General features: G+C 35.5%; 1 protein-coding gene across 1 annotated transcript; it reads right to left on the bottom strand.

Moving 5' to 3' along the window:
* Positions 1-5656: 5656 nt before the first annotated feature.
* LOC110805922 (protein FAR1-RELATED SEQUENCE 5-like) lies at positions 5657-16769 on the bottom strand. Its single transcript, XM_056842353.1, has 4 exons — positions 16760-16769; positions 16581-16661; positions 6126-6276; positions 5657-6050 (listed from the first exon to the last, which is right to left on the bottom strand). The coding sequence occupies exons 1-4, from the start codon at positions 16767-16769 to the stop codon at positions 5657-5659; spliced, it is 636 nt and encodes a 211-aa protein (XP_056698331.1).
* Between the last annotated feature and the right edge of the window lie 5851 nt (positions 16770-22620).

Raw genomic sequence — 22620 nt, 5'->3', positions numbered from 1 at the left:
CGTGAAGCTCTCGTTCTGCACGTCTTAAGACGACATTATGGTAATTTGTTGATAAGAGGAAGATATGTCGCATAGAAAGTTGAAAAGGAAACGTATATCTACATCAATGCCAACTCATGGTAGTGAGTTGATGGAGGTTGAATCAGCAGGAAAATCATCTATAAGTGCTAATTTTAACAGTTATCGTGGAGACAATCGCAAAAACGTCATTTAGAGTTGATGAGAGGATCAAGCCTCAAGGTTAATCCCAATTTCATGTGATTATGTCCAAATATAACAACTCTTCTCTTGAACTTTTTTTGAGAAACATATCATGTAGAAATAATTAACATACAAGTTAAATGTTAACAAGATTCTTAATGTCATTAGCATTGTAGTTTGTTAACTTAGGAAAAATAACTCATTGGTTTTGGGAGATGTGTTATGTCGGAAATTTCACTACACTTGAACGTCGATGACCGAGAACCCCCGGTTTCCCTTGGATCATTGGTTGAGCCGTTGGTGGTCAGAGACAGTGTTTGTGAATTGGCTTGAGAAAACTAAAAGACTTCAAATATCGCTTTTTTGGACGAGCATCCGTTTTATATTTTATGGTGCAAAACTTAATTCATCCTTCTTTTCAGAGAGCATCCGACTCAACACCTAGTTAGTTCAAGTGTAGGAGCATAAGAATCCGACAAAATAATTGAAGTTGGAAAAAAAATGAAAAAAAAATGATAATAAAAAGAATCAAATAATTGAGTTAAATATTTACTCCTTCCGTCACTTAATACGCGCACCACTTTTCTTTTTGGGCCGTCCCTAAATACTTACACCGCTTCTATAAATGAAATTTTTTACCAATATTATATTATTTCTCACACTTACCTACTAGTCTATCTACACCCCTACTCCCTACAAAAAATCTTTTAAAGATTCACACCCTCCACTCACCACTCCCCACCCCTTACAATTTCCCACTAATTATACTAAAAAATATCACATTATCAACTAACACCCATTAAATTAATAAGTCAATTCAAGTATCTTAAACTCCGCATCGGTTAAATCGGTGCGAATAAAGGACGGATTGAGTAACTATTAAGAAAATAATAACTTTTCCCATAAGAAAATGACAATGTGCGAGATTCATAAATTTTTCATATACTACATGCATTATTAGTAAAATCATAAATAAAGAAAGAAGTTACTCCTCCATTCTTGAATGTTAGTTCCTTTTTAATTGAGTTGTTCTTTTTTATTAGTCTTTTTTGAAACATTTCCTTAATTGCCTAATATTTATCCCCTTTATTCAATCCGTGGACTATGGACCATGGTGCACAGTAAGCATGGTGCACCATGTGCACCAAAAGAACACATGTGCATAAACTAAAGAACATGACACTACGACAAAAGAACATGCAATATAATGTTTCACTTTTTTCTTATAAAAATAACATATTATTTCGCTATTTATTAAAAATATAAAAAATATATTTTCATGTTCTTTTCACGTAACCAGATGTTCTTTTAATTATATACTAGTGTTCTTAAGGTGCACCATGCTCTATGTGCACCATGGTCCACCTTCTAAATTGCACCCTTTATACCCTTATAAATATTTCAAAGACTCACTTGTTTATTCTCAAGTAAACTTTTATCCCCATCAAACCCTCCAATTATTTCTCTCTCCTACCCACATGGGTCATGTTCTATTGAAATTCAGTGACAATTGTACTTTTTGTTAGCTTAGTTTATATTTCAAAAGGGACTAACATTCAAGAACGGATGGAGTATGTGACCAAATTTAAGTGAAAAAAATAATGTAACCAAAATTAAAATATCATTATAAATCCGGTGTAAATAGTTTAATTGATATTGGAAAAAAAAGTAATAGCACAAAATTTTGATTATATCCATAACTAACATTGATATACATTTCAAATCAGTATTATCATACCATTTTAGATTGTTTTCATAATGTGTAAAATTATATTCCGTAATATAATTTTTTTTAATATTTATGGTCTACGAAGTATAATATAATTCGTAGAAGGAAATAAATGAAATAGAAAATATAAAATATTGAAAATTTTCTTTATTAGACGTATTTTAAGAAAGTAAAAAATATAAATGATACAAGGACACACCAAAAAATGACACGGGTCATTTCTAGTGTGTCTTTTACTTCCTCCGTCCCTTAATACTCGTCCCTCTTTCCTAAATAAAGTCGTCCCTTAATACTCGCTTCATTTTTACAAATGACATTTTTTTTTTTTATTAATATCATATAGTTTCTTTCACTTAATCATTGACCCACATATATCCCTACTTCCTAAAAAAATATTAAAAAATTCAAACCCCCCTCACCCACCCCTTCACTTGACATATTTTCTATCAACTACCACCTAAGAAATTAATAAGTCAATTAAATTTCCTAAAATCCCGTGCCGGTAAAAGCAAGGAGAGTATTAAAAGACGGAGGGAGTAGTATATAGATATAGATATTCTTTTTTGAATCAAAGTAACCTTAAGTCTTTAAAAGAGAATCGGGACATAAAATCACATTCAAGCACAACATGCATGTACTGAGGTCACCAGAGCTATCTACGTTGGGTGTGCCGATTGACCAAAAATTCTCTTCCCTCATCATAAGTCGAATCACTGTTTGATACGAAGTACTTTTTGCACAATAATTATAAGAAACACGTCAAAGTAAATTAGCATCAACTTGTTAAACTTTTTTTAGGCATGTTCCACAATAAATTTAGTGTGGACTAGGTCCTTTTAAGAATTAGGGCGCAAATTAACCCGTGCAATGCACAAGCTTAAATCTAGTATTAGTACAGATTTTGAGTTGATTCCCGGGAAAAAAAGTAGAGATTTGATCAGATCAATCAAGTAGGGCTGTCAAAAACTGACCCGATTCAACCGATTTCTAACAAAAACTGAAGTGACCCGAAAAAATTATTCACACATTCAATCAGCATGAGCACGATAACCCCGCACAAAACATTATCTGATTATACCCAAATCGATTATACCTGACCCGTAACCGACCAATGATCCGATTTAACATCCTTACAACCGAGTACTCCGTACAACCCAATGTGACGAATGTCAACTAAACATGGACGGACTCCAATACGGTCTAAAATGTAGCCCACGCCCCACGAATCGTTAAACCCGCCCAGCCCCCTCCTTTTCTATCTAGCTGAAAAATCGGATCTTTTCCTTAAAGCCCAAAGCCCAAAGCCCAAAGCCCAAACCTAACCTAACGAACCTCATCTCCACCCGCTCTATAAATATTAATCAACAATTGTGTTACCTTTCCCATCAATCCATCATACATTCATACTCACTCCTCAGAGAAGGAGGCACTACATCTTCTCTTCCATATAGAATTCCGATTCTTCTCTTTTTACAAAATAAAAAAATTAAATTTATTGATTGATTCATTTCTGTTATCAGTCTTTTTGCTTTTTCGCCTTAGCTGAACTTTTTCTTAATCTGAATCCCTTTAGTTTGATTCTGCAGATCTTTTCTTTTTCAGAAAAGAAAGTGATTGGGATCGCACATTTAGTATATCTTGGAAATATTCTAACTTTTTCTAAGATTTCGGCATGTGCAAATACATAAAATCCTTAACTCTGGACATCTTCGATTTTTAAATCAATGAAGATGGTTTCTGGTGGTAAATCGGATGATATTTTTTATTATAGTATTTTCAACTCTTAATTTCATTCAAATCTAAGGAGTTTGGTTTTTGTTTTCCGTTAATTTGGTCATTTTTATTTTTTGAATTTGAGAGATCAAACCAGAAATCAGATAATACTATAATGAACCGGTACTCGCTTGAACACTCTGGTTATTGTACTTGGATAAGGATAACATCGTATGTTGATTAATCACAAATTTAATATGCCATAGTCGCTGAAATTAATCCAAACAGAAGTTAAGTAGAACAAAGATAAGCGAAGGAACCAGGAGGGGGGATATACTATTGGGCAATTGGCTGCTAGTGTTGGGAAAGGATGTAACCTTTGTTCTACTTAGATAAGATAAGTGTAGAAAAAATAAGCGTTGGTCAAATACAATTTATAATTAAAATAAGTTTCGATAAGTTTAATAAGTTGAGATAAGATAAGTGTAGTAAAAATAAGTGAAAATCAAGTGAATATAATACAATTGTAATCAACTATAACCCGATTTTATCCGATCATTTTGAAAAGTAATGGGTCAAAATTCAATTGATTTTTTTTACCTGATTGAAAATTTGTATTTATAGTAATAAATGAGAATAAAAATGTTGTTAATATTGTTGGGTGGAATATAATTTTGAATTATACGTTATTTTATATTTGAATTTGACTAAATATAAACTTGTGTATGAAAATTAGTTAATTTATACGCTTAATTTTTATATTTATCAACCAATTTAATAAAAATATAATACGGGTAACATGTTGGATCAACCTAAACCAGAAAGTTCTAGATCTTGAACAATAATTTGTAAATCCGAACTTGAAAGTGACTGATCCAAAATTAACATGAATGCAAAAGTATTTTTTTATAACCTGACACGACCGACAAGTCTAGTCTGTGGTAGTACATACAGGAGTAAGTTTTAGGAATGGGCAAGTGACTAGTGGGCTTTCATTTGTTTTGAAACAATTGTTGGACTTCTATTGTAGTCTTATAGATATGGTAATTTATGAGAAATTTCTAAAAATCTCTTTGATTGGCAAAATATGTTAATTTAGTAGGCACTTCTTCGGTTTATTTAGACTTTTTGACTAGTTATATACTCTATTTGATTATTAACTAGTGTGTGGCTCGAGCGTTGCTCCAGGTTTTACTTTTTGTAATTATGTTTCCATATAAGTGGTTTTGTTATCATATTGTCGTGGTGACACAAGATCCACGACCAATCAACAACCTTTTAATCTGGAGCACCATATCTGAAAACCAAAACAAATTCGAATCTTCTACTTCATATTAGTTATTAACCAAAAGTGAGAGAATACAAGGTAAACAGCTAAACAACCAAAACAAACAGGGGAAAAGTAACAAAACAAACAGGGGAAAAGTAACACAAAGAGAAGTGCAGCATCCCCTACAACCAACCTTCACTCGAGTTCCACGTGTTGGAACTTCTTCCTCGCATAACATCTGCTATAAACACAAAATTGAATACTCCTAAATAAACAATCAGCAGCAGCTTTGCATCCTAGAAACCTTCTACTATTCTGTTCCTTCCAAATATGGTGAACTGTTACCCCTAAGGCTGCTCTATACACATAGTGTTGAACTGAGTTCTTGGAGTAGTGAGTCATTATCCATTGAACAAAAATGATAGATAAACGAACATACTAACATTCTAAACGAGCATTACCTTATAGCCTTGATCAGTCATGATAGTCACAGGTTGCTTCCCTTCCATGGAAGTCAAAAAAAAATTAAAAAGCCACTCAAAACTACTTGCCTTCTCATTCAATATAAACGCAACTCCAAACATGATATTTTGGGTGTGAAGATTCATTCCAACAAAAGGCCCACAAATCATATCGTATTTATAAGTACGATAAGTTGTATCATGAATCAATAAATCACCAAAGGCTTCATAATCAGACCGCATTCTTCCATCTCTTCAAAAAAAATTGGTCAAGTGATTCATTTAATTAGGTTGAAAATCATAATAAAAGTCGTGTTCATTAGCTTGTCTCATAGCGAACCATCTGATCAACTGATTTGAATCACAACCATCCAAAATTTTCTTCTTCTCTGCTGTAACAGCATCATATGCATCGGAAATCGTGAAGCCTAAATGCGCCTCACCACCGACTTCTTTCCTCATAGCTCTAAGAATATCAGCAAGCTTAGTGCCACTACAAGTAAAAGTAGTAAGAAAAGCCAACTGTTCTTTTGAAATGTGCCTATGTGACCTAATAAGGTATCTCTTATTAGCAGGAACCATTGAATGGTTATGCAGACGGCAGTGTTTGGAAAGAACATACACTCCAGTTTTCTTATCAACATCAAACTGACCTGAAGCCTTGCATCCAGTTCTCCTATCAATTTTTTAAAAGGATTTAGGCACAACACCATCAGGACTTTTAAACCCCTCATATGCACAAACAAAAAACCGTGGTCGAACTATTCTAGTACCACTTCTATACTCCTTTTTACCCTTGCTAGTACCAAAATCATTCCTAAATGCATGACTATTGTATAAATCATACGCCTCATCATCATCATTAACTACACTTCCCTCTAATGAAACTGGTTTTTCAAAATCTGCATGATTGACAAAAAAAGAACACAAAGAACATCACAAGTAAGATAAAGGAACAAAAAAACAGAAGTAAAAGAACATTGTAACAAACAAGTAAAAGTGCAATTCATGTACCTGTTAGGTTATGATTCATATGAAAAAACATAAATCATGCGGAAAAACCATAAAGTCAGGAAAGCATATTATTTACACATAATCATTTAGCATAGTTTAGATGCATACACTTTGTTGCTTGCCCTCCCTAGCTGCGCCCGAACCGAACAAGAACAAGTCTTTAGGACTCCAAGTGTCGTCCCTCCGTAGATAGTCCACAGCACGTCCAGATCCGCCTTAAGCTTGACCAACTAGAATCGCCCTTAAGGTTGCTTAGGAATTTCGGCTATTTAGGTGCAAGTGTATGGCTGATTTTTTCTTCAAAATCTTACCTTTAGAATACTTCAATTGTATCTATAAATTATGACCCTAGGCACCTATTTATAGAGGTATGGAAAAGGAACTAAAATTCTACTAGGATACGAATTAATTAAACTAGAATCCTAGTAGAACTCTTATTTAATTAATTTATCCTTTTAGGATTAGGAATTTAATCATATATCGAATCCTGATAGCTTTAGGATTCGTATATGAACACAAACACACACACGCATGCACAACAGCCCTCGAGCACTCGCAGCCCATTGCCTCGAGGCCCACACGCTGCCGCAGCCTTGGCGTGCGCTGGGCCTGCCTTGCGGTGGGCCTGGCGCAGCCTTGGCTGGTGCGTTGTGGGGCGCTGGCTTGCTGGGCGATGGCCCGGCTTCGTGTTGGGCCTTCGTCTGGCAGGCCTCGTCCGATGCTAATTCGTACGATACGCTTCCGATTAAATTCCCGATTCCGGAATTTATTTCCGATACGAACAATAATTAATATTTCCGATTCCGGAATTAATATCCGTTTCGAATAAATATTTAATATTTCCGTTTCCGGAATTATTTTCCGATTCCGATAATATTTCCGATTCTGACAATATTTCCGTTTCCGGCAATATTTCCGATTCCGGCAATATTTCCATTTCCATTAATATTTTCCGATACGTACCATGTTTCCGTTTCCGGCAACATTTACGACTTGGATAATATTTATATTTCCGATACGATCCATATTTCCGTTTCCGGTAATATCATCGTTTCCGGAGTATTCATTTCTTGCTTGTAACGATCTCAGCTCCCACTGAAACCAAGATCCGTCGATTCCGAATATCCATAGATGGAGTATTTAATGCCATTAAATACTTGATCCATTTACGTACTATTTGTGTGACCCTACGGGTTCAGTCAAGAGTAAGCTGTGGATTAATATCATTCATTCCACTTGAACTGAAGCGGCCTCTAGCTAGGCATTCAGCTCACTTGATCTCACTGAATTATTAACTTGTTAATTAATACTGAACCGCATTTATTAGACTTAATATTATATGCATACTTGGACCAAGGGCACTATTTCCTTCAGTCTCCCACTTGTCCTTAGGGACAAGTGTGCATTTACCTAATTCCTTTGTCGCTCGATGCTTGCTCTTGAACATAAGGTAAGAGTTGTCATCCTTATTATGTCCAGAGGTGTTTCTCGGTTTCAGAGTTCATCTGATCAAATAAACAGATAATCATAGCCTATGATTCATCCGAGCACGGCCATGCATTTTACAGTTTCTAGCTCTCCGAGTGGCCTTGTACAACTTTTAAGCATCTCATCCCGATTTATGGGAGGACAATCCCAATCTTGCGATCTTGAGATTAGACTTCGTTTGATGGGTGATTACCTGAGCGTTGCCTTTATAGCCTCCTTTTACGGTGCGACGGTTGGTCAACGTCAAAGCAACCAGTTCTCAAACAAGTAATCTCAAATCACTCAGGTATTGAGGATTTAGTGTCTAATAATTTTAATGAAATTTACTTATGACAGATTTTCATCTCTTACAGTAAAGTTTCATAGGTCTGTCCGATACTAGTCTTCCCAAAGTAAGTATCTATGCAAATGATTACGACATTGCCATGTTCACATAGTTCAAGAAACAGAACTACTAGTCATCTTGCATTCCAGTCGTCTAACGTTTTCTATGCGTCCAATTTTATAGAAAACTCCGACCAGGGACCTTTTTCAACTTTTGACATTCAAGTTCACTTGATAGACATTTCTTAGTCACAGGACTGGTCCTGACAGTCTATCTTGAATATTTTGTCAAATTGAAGGGACTCATCATTTAATACTAAACCAAGATTAAATGGAATATGAAAATATATTTCATATATGATAAATGTTCAACCCCATTGTTTTACAACCATGGGCCTCAAACCCATTTTTAAAACAGTTCATGGAATTCAAAGTTATGCTTGATTTCCAGTGCTACAATGTGAGTGTTGCTTCTCACTTGTTGCATAGGTTTAGTTATCATGCTTTGCCAATCTTAATCTCCTTTTCTCGAATGTTCTCGAGATATGATGATAAGATCTTCTGAGTATGTTTATTTTGTGATCTAGTCTGTCCAGCTACAAGAGTGGTTCTACGCATTTTTCAATGAAGAATCATCAAGTCAGCAGACATGTGATCTACCTAAGTTCAATGAAGAACTCTTTAATACAAACAACTCTGTTTTATTGCTTCTTAGGCAATAAGTACTTCTACTTCAACTGTTTAGGTTGCTAGTGATGCTTTGGTTGGATTTTCTTATCCAAGCAGTTCACATATATGTGGAAGACTTTCCAGCTGTATATTAGAACATAGAAATTAATATTTAATTTCCCACGCAACAACTCATGGTCTCCAATCCATGTTGCCATTTTCAAAACACGATGCTCTATAGCTCGTCCTTGCCAATGGTTAACTCCAAGGGAATCTTGCTTGATCCTTTGCCAGTGTTTATGCGTGTAGCATCAATATTTAGCATATCTTTATTTCCTTGAATCAAGAACTATTCCTATGTACCTTTTCAAGTACCATAAGTTTTTCTTGATCTCAATCTAGTTGATTTTCACTTAGATCAATAGAGATTGGTATATGTTCGTTATGCCTTAAGCCATACGATACATTTTTGGCGATCCTCATATTATATCATACATGATAAATTCTTTTGCAGAATAATTCTCAATTCTATTCATGTAACTTTAGCTCATTCAATTTCAGTAGATACTGAATCCAGCTAAATTCTTTGACATATAATATAGGTGAAGAATCTAATCTAGATCATTTGATGTTTAACTTAGTAAATGCTTATACATAGTTCAAACATTCTTTACTTAGATTTATTCATATGGGTCGAATATCTCCAATGGAGTCTTTCGTGTCTGATTTAGTAAATGCCATTACTTAATCTAAAACAATATCATAAGATCTTTGTAAATAGATCTTAATACCCAGTATGTACTAAGTTTCGCCATGGTCCATCATTGATGAATAATAACAAATCTAAGTCATTAGCATTTGAATGTTATTTCACAATAGAGAGATATGTGTGTGATACACATAGGACCAATTAAGTTGTACGTACTCCCACTAAACTTCTTATATATCTATAAGAATCATGTTCATTTTATGAAACTAAAATACTTATTAGCTTCACTAAAATACAATTCCAATTCCCAATTGCTTGCTTAAATTTGTACTTAGATTTTATAAGCTAGCATTCATTTCAAGCATTATTTGGATCCACAAATCCTATAACATGCCATGTACATAGTTTCTTCCAACATTTGACTGAGGAAGATGTTTTGTCATCCAATTGCCATATGTACCAATATGTAATTATTGCTTGAATTATAGACTTGAGCATTACGATTTTGCATGAGGTTTCAACACAATCCACACCGTGAATTTGCTTGTAACCTTTAACAACTAATCTAGCTTCGTGTGTGAACATAATACCACGTTTGATGGTTTTTATCCTTAAAACCAATTTGCAACCAATAGATATAAACCATTCTTGCAAATCAACAAAATTTCAATTTTGTCATCAGAACATTGAGTATGTTTTTATGTCCTTTAACCAATTAAACATTAAGTCTATATATGGCCTCTAACCATTTTAGGGAATCTAGGTTTCGTCATAGCTTTCTTACAGGTCACAAACTCATTAATCTACGTGATAATAGTTTGACTGCAAGTTGTAGGTTTCTTCACTATCTAATAGAAGAATCTCATAGTTTCATTGACCCGAAGTCTATGTTTCTTCACTATCTAATAGAAGAATCTCATAGTTTCAGTGACTTGAACTCTATGCCTACTTGGGTATAGAACATTGATCAAACAATAGAATATTAACAGCCACTTCAAAGTCCTTTGAATATTCTGTTCTCCTTGAAGCACTTGTAAAGTCTTCTAAGAGATGTCTATTCTTTAAAAGCCACTTCTAAAGTCCTTAAAGAATACGTGTTCGGATTTTCTAAAGAACTTCGAAAAGCCTCCGAAATGTCCGTTTATGTTTGTTGTTCGCCTCGAACACTTTCGAGGTCTATTTTCTCCCACTTGTCATTTTGGAAACGAATCTCCAAAAGGACATTATTTCGAGCAAACAAACATTATGTTCTCAAAATTCATGGTAGAAACAATACCCTTGTGTCTCATTTGAATAAATCACAATGAAACATATATCTATACTTGGGCCTTAGTTTGTTGAATAACAAACACTAAGCTCCCACTGAGTTTATCAACTCTTTAGATATATATAATTGAAAAGATATCCTGAAATTACTTTTCAATAGCTTTGACGAATTTGGCTTAGTTTGGTGGTAGTTGAGCATTTTGTTTTTAGAAATTATAGGAAAAGCCTTTATGATCCATCATTGATCGAATCAAGTACTAATCGACTTCGATCATTCCAATTTAGATATGCCATATCTTATGGAGCTAGATTGTGAATTTTACTATACACAATCATTGATGATCATTTTGGTCTCAAGTAATCATTAGCATGATCTATCCTAGATTTTTATGATTTCTTGCCAAGTGGATTTCATACTTCTGAATCTTTGAACTAGACAAACAGATTCAAACTTATATCACTTCGAGTAAATGAACCAACATTCACTCAAATCTAGGTGAAATAATAAAGTCATAAAATCTCTTTCTTTAGCTTTGAATTCTATTGTCTAGGCGTTCTAACAATAGTCCATATCTTTTGTTACTTTCAACAAGTAAGACTAGCTCGTCTTGAATGATCTAGAAATCAATCAACTTTCAAAAGTCCATCAAAATAGAGCTTATGAATGTTAACTTGTTGATATGGTCTAAGCAACAATGCCAAAGATTAATGGAACTCAAATCAAGGGGTTGATTTGAACCTAGTAAAGTTTTTATTGTTAAAGAGTTGTTTGTTTTAATCAAGCATATTGACTCAACCCGTAAATGACCATTTTATTCAAATAAACAAACAAACATTGTTTTTGTTCTTCTGAATGTGAGTCTTTCTGTGTTTGAAAACAGAAATTTAGGTATGCTGATTGTGGAACAAAATAGCCATTAAGTTCCAGCCTTTGAAAGGACTTAAAACAAACCAGATGACCCTACAACTAATGTAGCATTTCCATGCTTCATTTCCTACTTGTAGGGCATTTGTGTATCCTAGCTTCCATTTGTTTGAGTTATTACCGAAGTAAGAACCTCAAGCGGTATATGATACCAAGGAAGTTTGATTGCTAGGTCACTTTTCTTTAAACATAAACTTACAGGTAGAAACGGAATTGTAAATTCCTTTCATCTGTTCCTTTGTTTTCCTATTTCTTGTACCCTTTCTTATAGCCTTATGAATTGAATTCTCTAGTGTTGACTTTTATACTTTGTTTAGACATGTCCAATGTCACTCCAACAAAGTTCTTACCATTTATGTTGAATATTTTGTTTCACCTAGATGATCTTACCAGAAGCTTCTAAATTTCTCTAAGCATCGATCTATTCGAATGGACTAGACTCATTCGAGAATTAAATGGACAAAGATTTTAGGTTGTTAACCATTGGTAAAGCTGAGCGTTTAAACACAATGCTTTATGATCTCAAAACTACAGTGTATTTTGAATTCACAAGCACCAATTGGTTTGCCATTCGATTTTGATATTCGAAAACAACCATAAAAGTCGATATAAGAAACGTACATTTTAAATTGCTCACTTTCTCTCATTTCCGTGAATCGTTCTTGGATTCACTACCAATCGAGGAAATTTACTATTACCTTTCTAAAAGGATTTACTGCAGTGCAAGATATTTAATTATAAACAATAATTAAAACATACATTGAAGCATGCAAAGTCTAAACATTTATCATGAGTAATAACTTGAAAATTAAAGCAATCATGCAATTTGAACAAGTTATTAGCATTTTATTCGAATTTATTGTTCCGACAGGTGTGAATAAAATGATTCCAATACCCTAAAACCATTGAAGAATTAAGCACATTATGTATTTTGACTCAATTCTAAAACATTTTAGGTAAGCAAAAACCTTTTGCTAATAGTCTAGAAACTACTCTTGGTTAATAGGTACGTCTAAGAACTTATTAGGTTAACCTATCGATTTTGCCACGACATAAAAGGACTCCTTACTTATATCGTTGAGTTTCACCAAAACTAACATGTACTCACAATTATTTGTGTACCTTACCCCTTTAGGACCAATAAGTAACACCTCGCTGAGCGAAAACTATTACTAGATTGATGTAAAGGATATCCAAGTAAGTGTTTATTTTGGCATGGCACCTTTTAACTCAATTTTTAAGTTTGGAACTTAAGGCTCTTACTATGTTGGTTAGATTTTAAGTGAACTAAAATCCTTAATCATGCAACATAATGAAGCCACAATCTCATGCATAATTAAGACATATTTAAAGCAATAAATAACTTAAAGCATGCATAAGATAAATGTGATCTAGTATGGCCCGACTTCATCTTGAAGCTTCAACTTCAAAGTCCGTCTCGAAAATGGGAACTTCGTCTTAAATTTCACCGTGGGAGGCGCCATTTTCTTCAAATAGGATAAGCTATAATTAAACTAGTTACAACTATTTGATGGTACGCAGACCATATTTAATTTGAAAAACAAATTTGGTGCATTAGACCAATTACATTCAAATTAATGGTACGCAGACCATATTTTCTATCCTATTTGGGCCATACTAGTCACTCCATAACCTGCAAAACAGTACATATACAATATATACCATTCACCCATTCATTATCATGAATGGCCCACATAGCTGGTTAGTAAAACACGTTATGCATCACATAAATATTTGCAGCAATTAATTAAGGGCACCAATAATCTACCAATTATTCAGTCCTTATTAATTCTAATCAAGTTGTTTAACCTTAAAGGATTTGTAGACCTAATCAAGAGTTTATGACTAAAAAATGCTTCCACTTAAACCAATAAATTCATATGCTTTACTAATTTTAAACATAAAAATGTATTTCTAGTCTAACCGGAAACATACAAATTTAATTAAAATTTAAAGCTCATATAAATTTATAATCAAGTCCATTAATTTAATTTATTTCAGTTGAATTAAACGAATTTAAATTAATTCAAGATTTAATTTTAGTAAAATAATTAGTATAAATAAAATTTATAATAATTATAATATTCAAAATTAAAATCCAAGAAAACAATTTAAATTACGAATTTTAAAATTAATTAAAATCGCTTTCGAACTGAAAATTAAAAATTAAATTCAAAACGCATCAATCGGGTCAAGACGAGGCCATGGGCTTGCGCCCATGCCCCGTCGAGTCCACGAGGCAGCATCGCCTCTCACGAGTGATCGCACAGCAAGGCACGAGCGGCTGCCACGCGCAAACGCAGCAAGCCGAGCCACGCTTGCGCGCAGCATCGCCCGCTGCTTCGTAGCGCAGCAGTTGCTTGGCGAGGCTGGGCGAGGCAGCGCTCGTTGCTGCGAGGCACCCCTCGCTACCCGCGCGCGCGCCTGCCATTGCTCGCTCGCCTTGCTTCTTCGCCCATCCGCCCATGCATCATCGCAGCACTCGACGCAAGGCAGGGCCACTGTTTTGTGCTCGCGTGCCACTCGCCTTGCTCGCTGCATTCGTACCGCATGGGCGATGAGCTCCCTTGCTCGTCGTCGCATGCCCGCACTATACAACACCCCTTAAGGGTAACACGTAGCGTCCATTGCTTTGTGCGTGCAAGTTTTATGAGCGAATTGCATAAAAATTAAAACTTTTATTTCCAAAATTAATGACAAATTAATAAATCATATTAATTTCATAATTTTAGGGCGAAAAATCGAAAATTTATTAATCAATTAATTTCCGATTAACATGGATTCAAATCTAGGTCATAAAAATTTGAAATTTAACATAAATTAACAATTTTTATGGTGGTTTTTAATCATTGGTACCTAATTAAATTATTAATTAATTATGAAAATCAAATTAATTCTAAATTATTCGAATTTCAACAAATTAATCATAATTACAAATTAGGTTGTATAATTAACAAGGCTAGGCATTCAAACTTGTTAAACATATACTGTAGGTCAATCAAAAATTCAAGATTTATCAACAAGAATCGCAAATATTTAATTTAACATCTTAAATTTACAAACTTTTGCGTTCGAAAAACTAAAACCTCCGAAAAGTCATAGTTAGGCTTCGAATTAGGGAATTCTGGGTTCGGCCGAAAAATACTACTTTTGTCAAAATTTTAGAATGCCTTTTACATGCGGAATTGACATAAAAATCACTCGATTTGGATGAGTAACGAAGAAACTGCCGAAACACTGCGTACATATAATTAAATAAACGCAATTTGCAATTAATTAACAATTACGAAAATTAATCACCCCTTTTAATTCCTTGCAAATTTGTAAAATTAACCATGTTCATGCAATTTAGATTATGAAAATAATAAGAGGCTCTGATACCACTGTTAGGTTATGATTCATATGACAAAACATAAATCATGCGGAAAAACCATAAAGCCAGAAAAGCATATTATTTACACATAATCATTTAGCATAGTTTAGATGCATACACTTTGTTGCGTGCCTTCCCTAGCTGCGCCCGAACCGAACAAGAACAAGTCTTTAGGACTCCAAGTGTCGTCCCTCCGTAGATAGTCCACAGCACGTCCGGATCCGCCTTAAGCTTGACCAACTAGAATCGCCCTTAAGGTTGCTTAGGAATTTCGGCTATTTAGGTGCAAGTGTATGGCTGATTTTTCTTCAAAATCTTACCTTTAGAATACTTCAATTGTATCTATAAATTATGACCCTAGGCACCTATTTATAGAGGTATGGAAAAGGAACTGGAATCCTACTAGGATACGAATTAATTAAACTAGAATCCTAGTAGAACTCTTATTTAATTAATTTATCCTTTTAGGATTAGGAATTTAATCATATATCGAATCCTGATAGCTTTAGGATTCGTATATGAACACAAACACACACACGCATGCACAGCAGCCCACGAGGGGCACCATGCGCGCGCGCGCAGCCCGCGAGCACTCGCAACCCATTGGCACGAGGCCCACACGCTGCCGCAGCCTTGGCGTGCGATGGGCCTGCCTTGCGGTGGGCCTGGCGCAGCCTTGGCTGGTGCGTTGTGGCGCGCTGGCTTGCTGGGCGATGGCCCGGCTTCGTGCTGGGCCTTCGTCTGGCAGGCCTCGTCCGATGCTAATTCGTACGACACGCTTCCGATTAAATTCCCGATTCCGGAATTTATTTCCGATACGAACAATATTTAATATTTCCGATTCCGGAATTAATTTCCGTTTCGAATAAATATTTAATATTTCCGTTTCCGGAATTATTTTCCGATTCCGATAATATTTCCGATTCTGACAATATTTCCGTTTCCGGCAATATTTCCGATTCCGGCAATATTTCCATTTCCATTAATATTTTCCGATACGTACCATGTTTCCGTTTCCGGCAACATTTACGACTTGGATAATATTTATATTTCCGATACGGTCCATATTTCCGTTTCCGGTAATATCATCGTTTCCGAAGTATTCATTTCTTGCTTGTGACGATCTCAGCTCCCACTGAAACCAAGATCCGTCGATTCCGAATATCCATAGATGGAGCATTTAATGCCATTAAATACTTGATCCGTTTACGTACTATTTGTGTGACCCTACGGGTTCAGTCAAGAGTAAGCTGTGGATTAATATCATTAATTCCACTTGAACTGAAGCGGCCTCTAGCTAGGCATTCAGCTCACTTGATCTCACTGAATTATTAACTTGTTAATTAATACTGAACCGCATTTATTAGACTTAATATTATATGCATACTTAGACCAAGGGCACTATTTCCTTCAGTACCTTGGCCAACAACCACATAGGATTGTGGATCCTCATTAGCATCATTTTGTTCTGAATTATTAAGCACATTATTTAAAATATCTGGAAATTTATAAAAAAAAATAAAAAAAAACAGAAAAAGAACTCAATCAAAAGAACACATTAAAACGAAAAATTAAATAAGTTCTTTTCATACAAACATTTGTACATTATATACATTCACTTGTTCTTTCTGAAAAATAAAAAATATTAAAAAGCAACGTCTTAATACGTATATTCAACATGTTATTTTGACACAAGCATATGTTCTTTTGAAATGATAAAATGTTCTTTTATGCAAACGAACATAACCAAACGTATATTAATCAGAAAAAGAACTCAATCGAAAGAACACATTAAAACACAAAAATCAAAATGTTCTTTTCATACAAACATTTGTATGTTAAATAAATTCACTTGTTCTTTCTGAAAAATCAAAAATATTAAAAAAGGAACGTCTTAATACAAAAAAAAAAACGTATATTCAACATGTTCCTTTGACACAAGCATATGTTCTTCAAAACACGATTAAATGTTCTTTTCAGAACTCAATCGAAAGAACACATTAAAATGCAAAAAAAACGTATATTCAACATGTTCTTTTGACACAAGAATATGTTCTTCAAAACATGATAAAATGTTCTTTTCTGCAAACGAACATAATTAATCCCCCGTAAATTTATAAATTTTATTAATATATTTTAACGTATATTATTTATATTTAAATAGAATTTATGAATTTTAGTAATAAATATATAATTAACGTATATTTATTTTATTTTAATCATGTTCTAAATATTTAACGATTTAGGAAATCAAAATAGTTTTGAATTTAACTTTGAAAAGAATTCGAATTCAGAAAACAATCCGAATCGGTTTTTGATTCATACACGCAAAGCTAAATCCTAATTCTAGCCCACTTGGGAAAGCCCAACATTAAAACCCAAACCTCAAACCCTCACCCAAACTATTTCACATAAAACTGAAGGAAATAATGCCCTTGGTCCAAGTATGCATTCTATGTTAAGTCTAATAAATGCGGTTCAGTATTAATTAACAAGTTAATAATTCAGTGAGATCAAGTGAGCTGAATGCCTAGCTAGAGGCCGCTTCAGTTCAAGTGGAATTAATGATATTAATCCACAGCTTACTCTTGACTGAACCCGTAGGGTCACACAAATAGTACGTAAACGGATCAAGTATTTAATGGCATTAAATACTCCATCTATGAATATTCGGAACCGACGGATCTTGGTTTCAGTGGGAGCTAAGATCGTCACAGGCAAGAAATGAATACTCCGGAAACGATGATATTGCCGGAAACGGAAATATGGATCGTATCGGAAATATGAATATTATCCAAGTCGTAGATGTTGCCGGAAACGGAAACATGGTACGTATCGGAAAATATTATTGGAAATGGAAATATTACCAGAATCGGAAATATTACCGGAAACGGAAATATTGTCAGAATCGGAAATATTGCCGGAATCGGAAAATAATTCCGGAAACGGAAATATTAAATATTTTTGTCGAAACGGAAATTAATTCCGGAATCGGAAATATTAAATATTGTTCGTATCGGAAATAGATTCCGGAAATGGAAATTTAATCGGAAGCGTATCGTACGAATTAGCATCGGACGAGGCTTGCCGGACGAAGGCCCAGCACGAAGCCGGGGCCATCGCCCAGCAAGCATGCGCGCCACAAGCCCAGCCAAGGCAGCGCCCAGGCCTACCGCAAGGCAGGCCCAGCGCGCGCCAAGGGCCACGGCTGCGTGGGCCGTGCTGCGCGGGCTGCTGCTCGCACGCGCATGGGCAGCCCTTGTGGCTGCCGTGTGTGTGTGAGTTTGTGCTCATGCGTGATTCCTGAATCTACAAGAGTCAGTGTATGATTAAATTTCTATTCCTAATTGGATAAATTAATTAAATAGAATTCATGTAGGATTCTAATTCCAATTAATTCGCATCCTACTAGGATTACGATTCCTTTTCCATAACTCTATAAATAAAGGCCTAGGGGTCATAATTTATACACAAGTTTCAAAGTATTCAAAAGTGAGTTTTTTGAGAGAAAATTAAAACACACATCTTGCTCAAAAGTGCCGAAATTTTCTAGTACCTTAAGGGCGATTCTAGTTGGTCAATCTTAAGGCGGATCCGGACGTGCTGTGGACTATCTACGGAGGGACGACACTTGGAGTCCTAAAAGACTTGTTCTTGTTCGGTTCGGGCGCAGCTAGGGAGGGCACGCAACAAAGAGTATGCATCTAAATTATGCTATATGATTATGTGTAAATAATATGTTGTCCTGGGTTAATGGTTGTTTCCGCATGATTTATGTAATGTCATATGTATCATAACCTAACAGTGGTATCACGAGCCCCTTATTATTTTCATAATCTAAATTGCATGAACATGGTTAAATATTACAAATTTGCAAGAATTAAAAGGGGTGATTAATTTTCGTAATTGTTAATTAATTGCAAATTGCGTTTATTTAATTATATGTACGCAGTTTTTCGGCAGTTTCTTCATTACTCATCCGAATTGAGTGATTTTTGTGTCAAATCCGCATGTAAAAGGCATTCTAAAATTTTGACAAAAATAGTATTTTTCTGCCGAACCCAGAATTCTCAAATTCGAAGCCTAACTATGACTTTTCGAAGGTTTTAGTTTTTCGAATGCAAAATTTCGTAAATTTAAGATGTTAAATTAAATATTTGCGAATCCTGTTGATAAATCTTGAATTTTTGATTGACCTACTGCATATGTTTAACAAGTTTGAATGCCTAGTCTTGTTAATTATGCAATCTAATTTGTAATTATGATTAATTTGTTGAAAATTAGAATAATTTAGAATTAATTTGATTTTCATAATTAATTGTAATTTAATTAGAAACCTATGATTAAAAACCACCATAAAAATTGTAAATTTACGATAAATTTTAAATTTTTATGACCTAGACTTGAATCCATATCAATCGGAAATCAATTGGATAATAAATTTTCGATTTTTCGCCCTAAAATTATGAAATTAATAATATTTATTAATTTGTCATTAATTTTAAATATAAATTTTAAATTTTTATGCGATTCGTTCAAATAACTTGCACGCACGAAGCAATGGACGCTTCGTGTTACCCTTAAGGGGTGTTGTATAATGCGGGCATGCGACGACGAGCAAGGGAGCTCGTCGCCCGTGCGGCACGAATGCAATGAGCAAGGGCGTAGTGCACGAGCACAAGGCAGCAGCCCTGCCTTGTGTCGTGTGCCACGAGCAATGAACGAATGGGCATGGGCGAAGGGCGAGCCAAGGCAGTCGCGTGTGGGCAGCAAGCGAGCTGCGCCACAACGCGCGCTGCCTCGCACAAGTGCGCGCAGCCTCGCGCGCAGCGAGCGCAAGCTCGCGTGCCACGAGCGCTGCGCCCAGCACTGCTCGCGCGCGCAGCGCGCGATGTCGCTCGCCCAGCGAGCGATGTCGCGCCCCAGCGAGCGATGGCTCGCGCGCGCAGCGCGCGATGTCGCTCGCCCAGCGAGCGATGTCGCGCCCCAGCGAGCGATGGCTCGCGCGCACAGCGAGCGAGCCAGCGCGCCCAGCGAGCGATCTCGCGCGCGCGCACTGCGAGCGATAGCTCGCGTGCGATGGGGCGCTGTGCGGAGGCTTGCGATAGGACAGCAGCAGCTATGCGACGAGCGCATGGGCTGCGCGCACATGGCCAGCAATGGCTGTGTGCGTACGGCCCATGTGCGTGCAACGCGTAGGGTGTTTGCGTTACGATTAGATCGTTTTGAATGTTTAATTTGAAAATTTCAGTTCACGTAATTTTAATTAATTTTAAAATTAATAATTTGAATTAATTTCTTGGATTTTAATTTTGAATATTATAATTATAATAAATGGAATTTATTCTAATTATTTTACTAAAATTAAAATCATGAATTAATTTAAATACGACTGAAATTAAATTAAACTTTTTGGATTCAATTATAAATTTATATGAGCTTTAAATTTTAATTAAATTTGTATGTTTCCGGTTAGACTAGAAATACAATTTTATGTTTAAAATTAGTAAAGCATATGAATTTATTGGTTTGAGTGGGAGCGCTTTTTAGTCATAAACTCTTGATTAGGTCTACAAATCCTTAAGGTTAAAACAACTCGATTAGAATTAATAAGGACTGAATAATTGGTAGATTATTGGTGCCCTTGATTAATTGCTGCAAATGTTTACGTGATGCATAATGTGTTTTACTAACCAGCTATGTGGGCCATTCATGATAATGAATGGGTGAATGGTATATATTGTATATGTACTGTTTTGCAGGTTATGAAGTGACTAGTATGGCCCAAATAGGATAGAAAATATGGTCTGCGTACCATTAATTTGAATGTAATTGGTCTAAAGCACCAAAGTTATTTTTCAATTCAAAATGGTCTGCGTACCATCAAATAGTTGTAATTAGTTATAGCTTATCCTATTTGAAGAAAATGGTGCCTCCCACGGAGATTTTCAAGACGGACTTTGAAGTCAAAGCTTCAAGATGAAGTCGGGCCATACTAGATCACAAATATCTTATGCATGTTTTAAGTTATTTATTGCTTTAAATATGTCTTAAAATGCATGAGATCAAAAGCTTGATTATGTTGCATGATTAAGGATTTTAGTTCACTTAAAATCTAACCAACATAGTAAGAGCCTTAAGTTCCAAACTTAAAAATTGAGTTAAAAGGTGCCATGCCAAAATATACACTTGCTTGGATATCCTTTACATCAATCTAGTAATAGTTTTCGCTCAGCGAGGTGTTACTTATTGGTCCTAAAGGGGCAAGGTACACAAATAATTGTGAGTACATGTTAGTTTTGGTGAAACTCAACGATATAAGTAAGGAGTCCTTTTATGTCGTGGCAAATTCGATAGGTTTACCTAATAAGTTCTTAGACGTACCTATCAACCAAGAATAGTTTCTAGACTATTAGCAAAAGGCTTTTGCTTACCTAAGATGTTCTAGGATTAAGTCGACAAACTGTGCTTAGTTCTTCAATGATTTTAGGATCTTGGAATCATTTTATTCACACCTGCCGGAACACATAACTTGAATAAAATGCTTAATAAACATTGAATTATGCATGTATGCTAGAATTTAAGTTTATTAAGAGAAACTGTGAATGGTTATTTATTTGTTTATTCTTTTCAATTGTAGTTTTTAATATGGCAAACAACAATTCATTCAACATTCGATCAATTCTCGAAAAGGAGAAGTTGAACGGGAAAAACTTCCTTGACTGGCAAAGGAACTTGCAAATAGTTCTTATGCAGGAAGAAAAGGAGTATGTCCTAGATGAGGCGATGCCCGAAGCTCCTGGCGACGGGGTCACTCAGGCTGCCCTCAATCGTTGGATTGATGCCAACAAGGATGTGAAATGTCTAATGCTCGCCACCATGAGTGCGGATCTGCAGAAAACGTTCATCAACTCAGATGCTTTCACAATCATCAGTGAGTTGAAGAACATGTTCCAAGATCTGGCTCGAGTCGAAAGATTCGAGACTCATAGGCAAATTCTTGAGACCAAGCTTAAGAAAGGCGAGCCCGTAAGTCCACATGTTCTCAAAATGATTGGACTCATTGAGAATATGAGTCGGCTGGATCAGCAATTTTCTCAGGAAATGGCTATAGACACCATCCTCCATTCTCTTCATAGCGGGTATGATCAGTTCAAACTGAACTACAGTATGAATAGTCTGGACAAAACGCTCACTGAGCTTCACGGTATGCTGAAGACCGCTGAAAAGACGCTCAAAAGTGATAAGCAGGATGTGCTTATGGTGCGTGGGGGCAAGTTCAAGAAATCTGGAAAGAAGAGGAATGCTAAGAAAGGTGGCAACAAGGCCAGCCCAACTAAGCAAACTGGCGCCAAATCTGCAAAGAGGAAGGTCAGTCAACCCACTTCTGAATTCGAATGCTTCTACTGCAAGAAGAAGGGGCATTGGAAGAGAGATTGCTTGAAGCTAAAGGAAGA

The sequence above is a fragment of the Spinacia oleracea genome, chromosome 4, assembly GCF_020520425.1.
Source record: "Spinacia oleracea cultivar Varoflay chromosome 4, BTI_SOV_V1, whole genome shotgun sequence".
NCBI lineage: Eukaryota > Viridiplantae > Streptophyta > Magnoliopsida > Caryophyllales > Amaranthaceae > Spinacia > Spinacia oleracea.
This window is presented reverse-complemented; position numbering and strand designations above follow the sequence as displayed.

What these genes read in the sequence shown, in the direction of transcription:
- LOC110805922 (XM_056842353.1), bottom strand. An exon ending in CTATGTGGTTGTTGGCCAAG is followed by an intron (nt 6,277 to 16,580) that starts GTACTGAAGGAA and finishes TCAATCATGCAG; the next exon opens with ATTTTGAAAAACCAGTTTCA. An exon ending in ACTAGAATAGTTCGACCACG is followed by an intron (nt 6,051 to 6,125) that starts GTTTTTTGTTTG and finishes AAAAATTGATAG; the next exon opens with GAGAACTGGATGCAAGGCTT.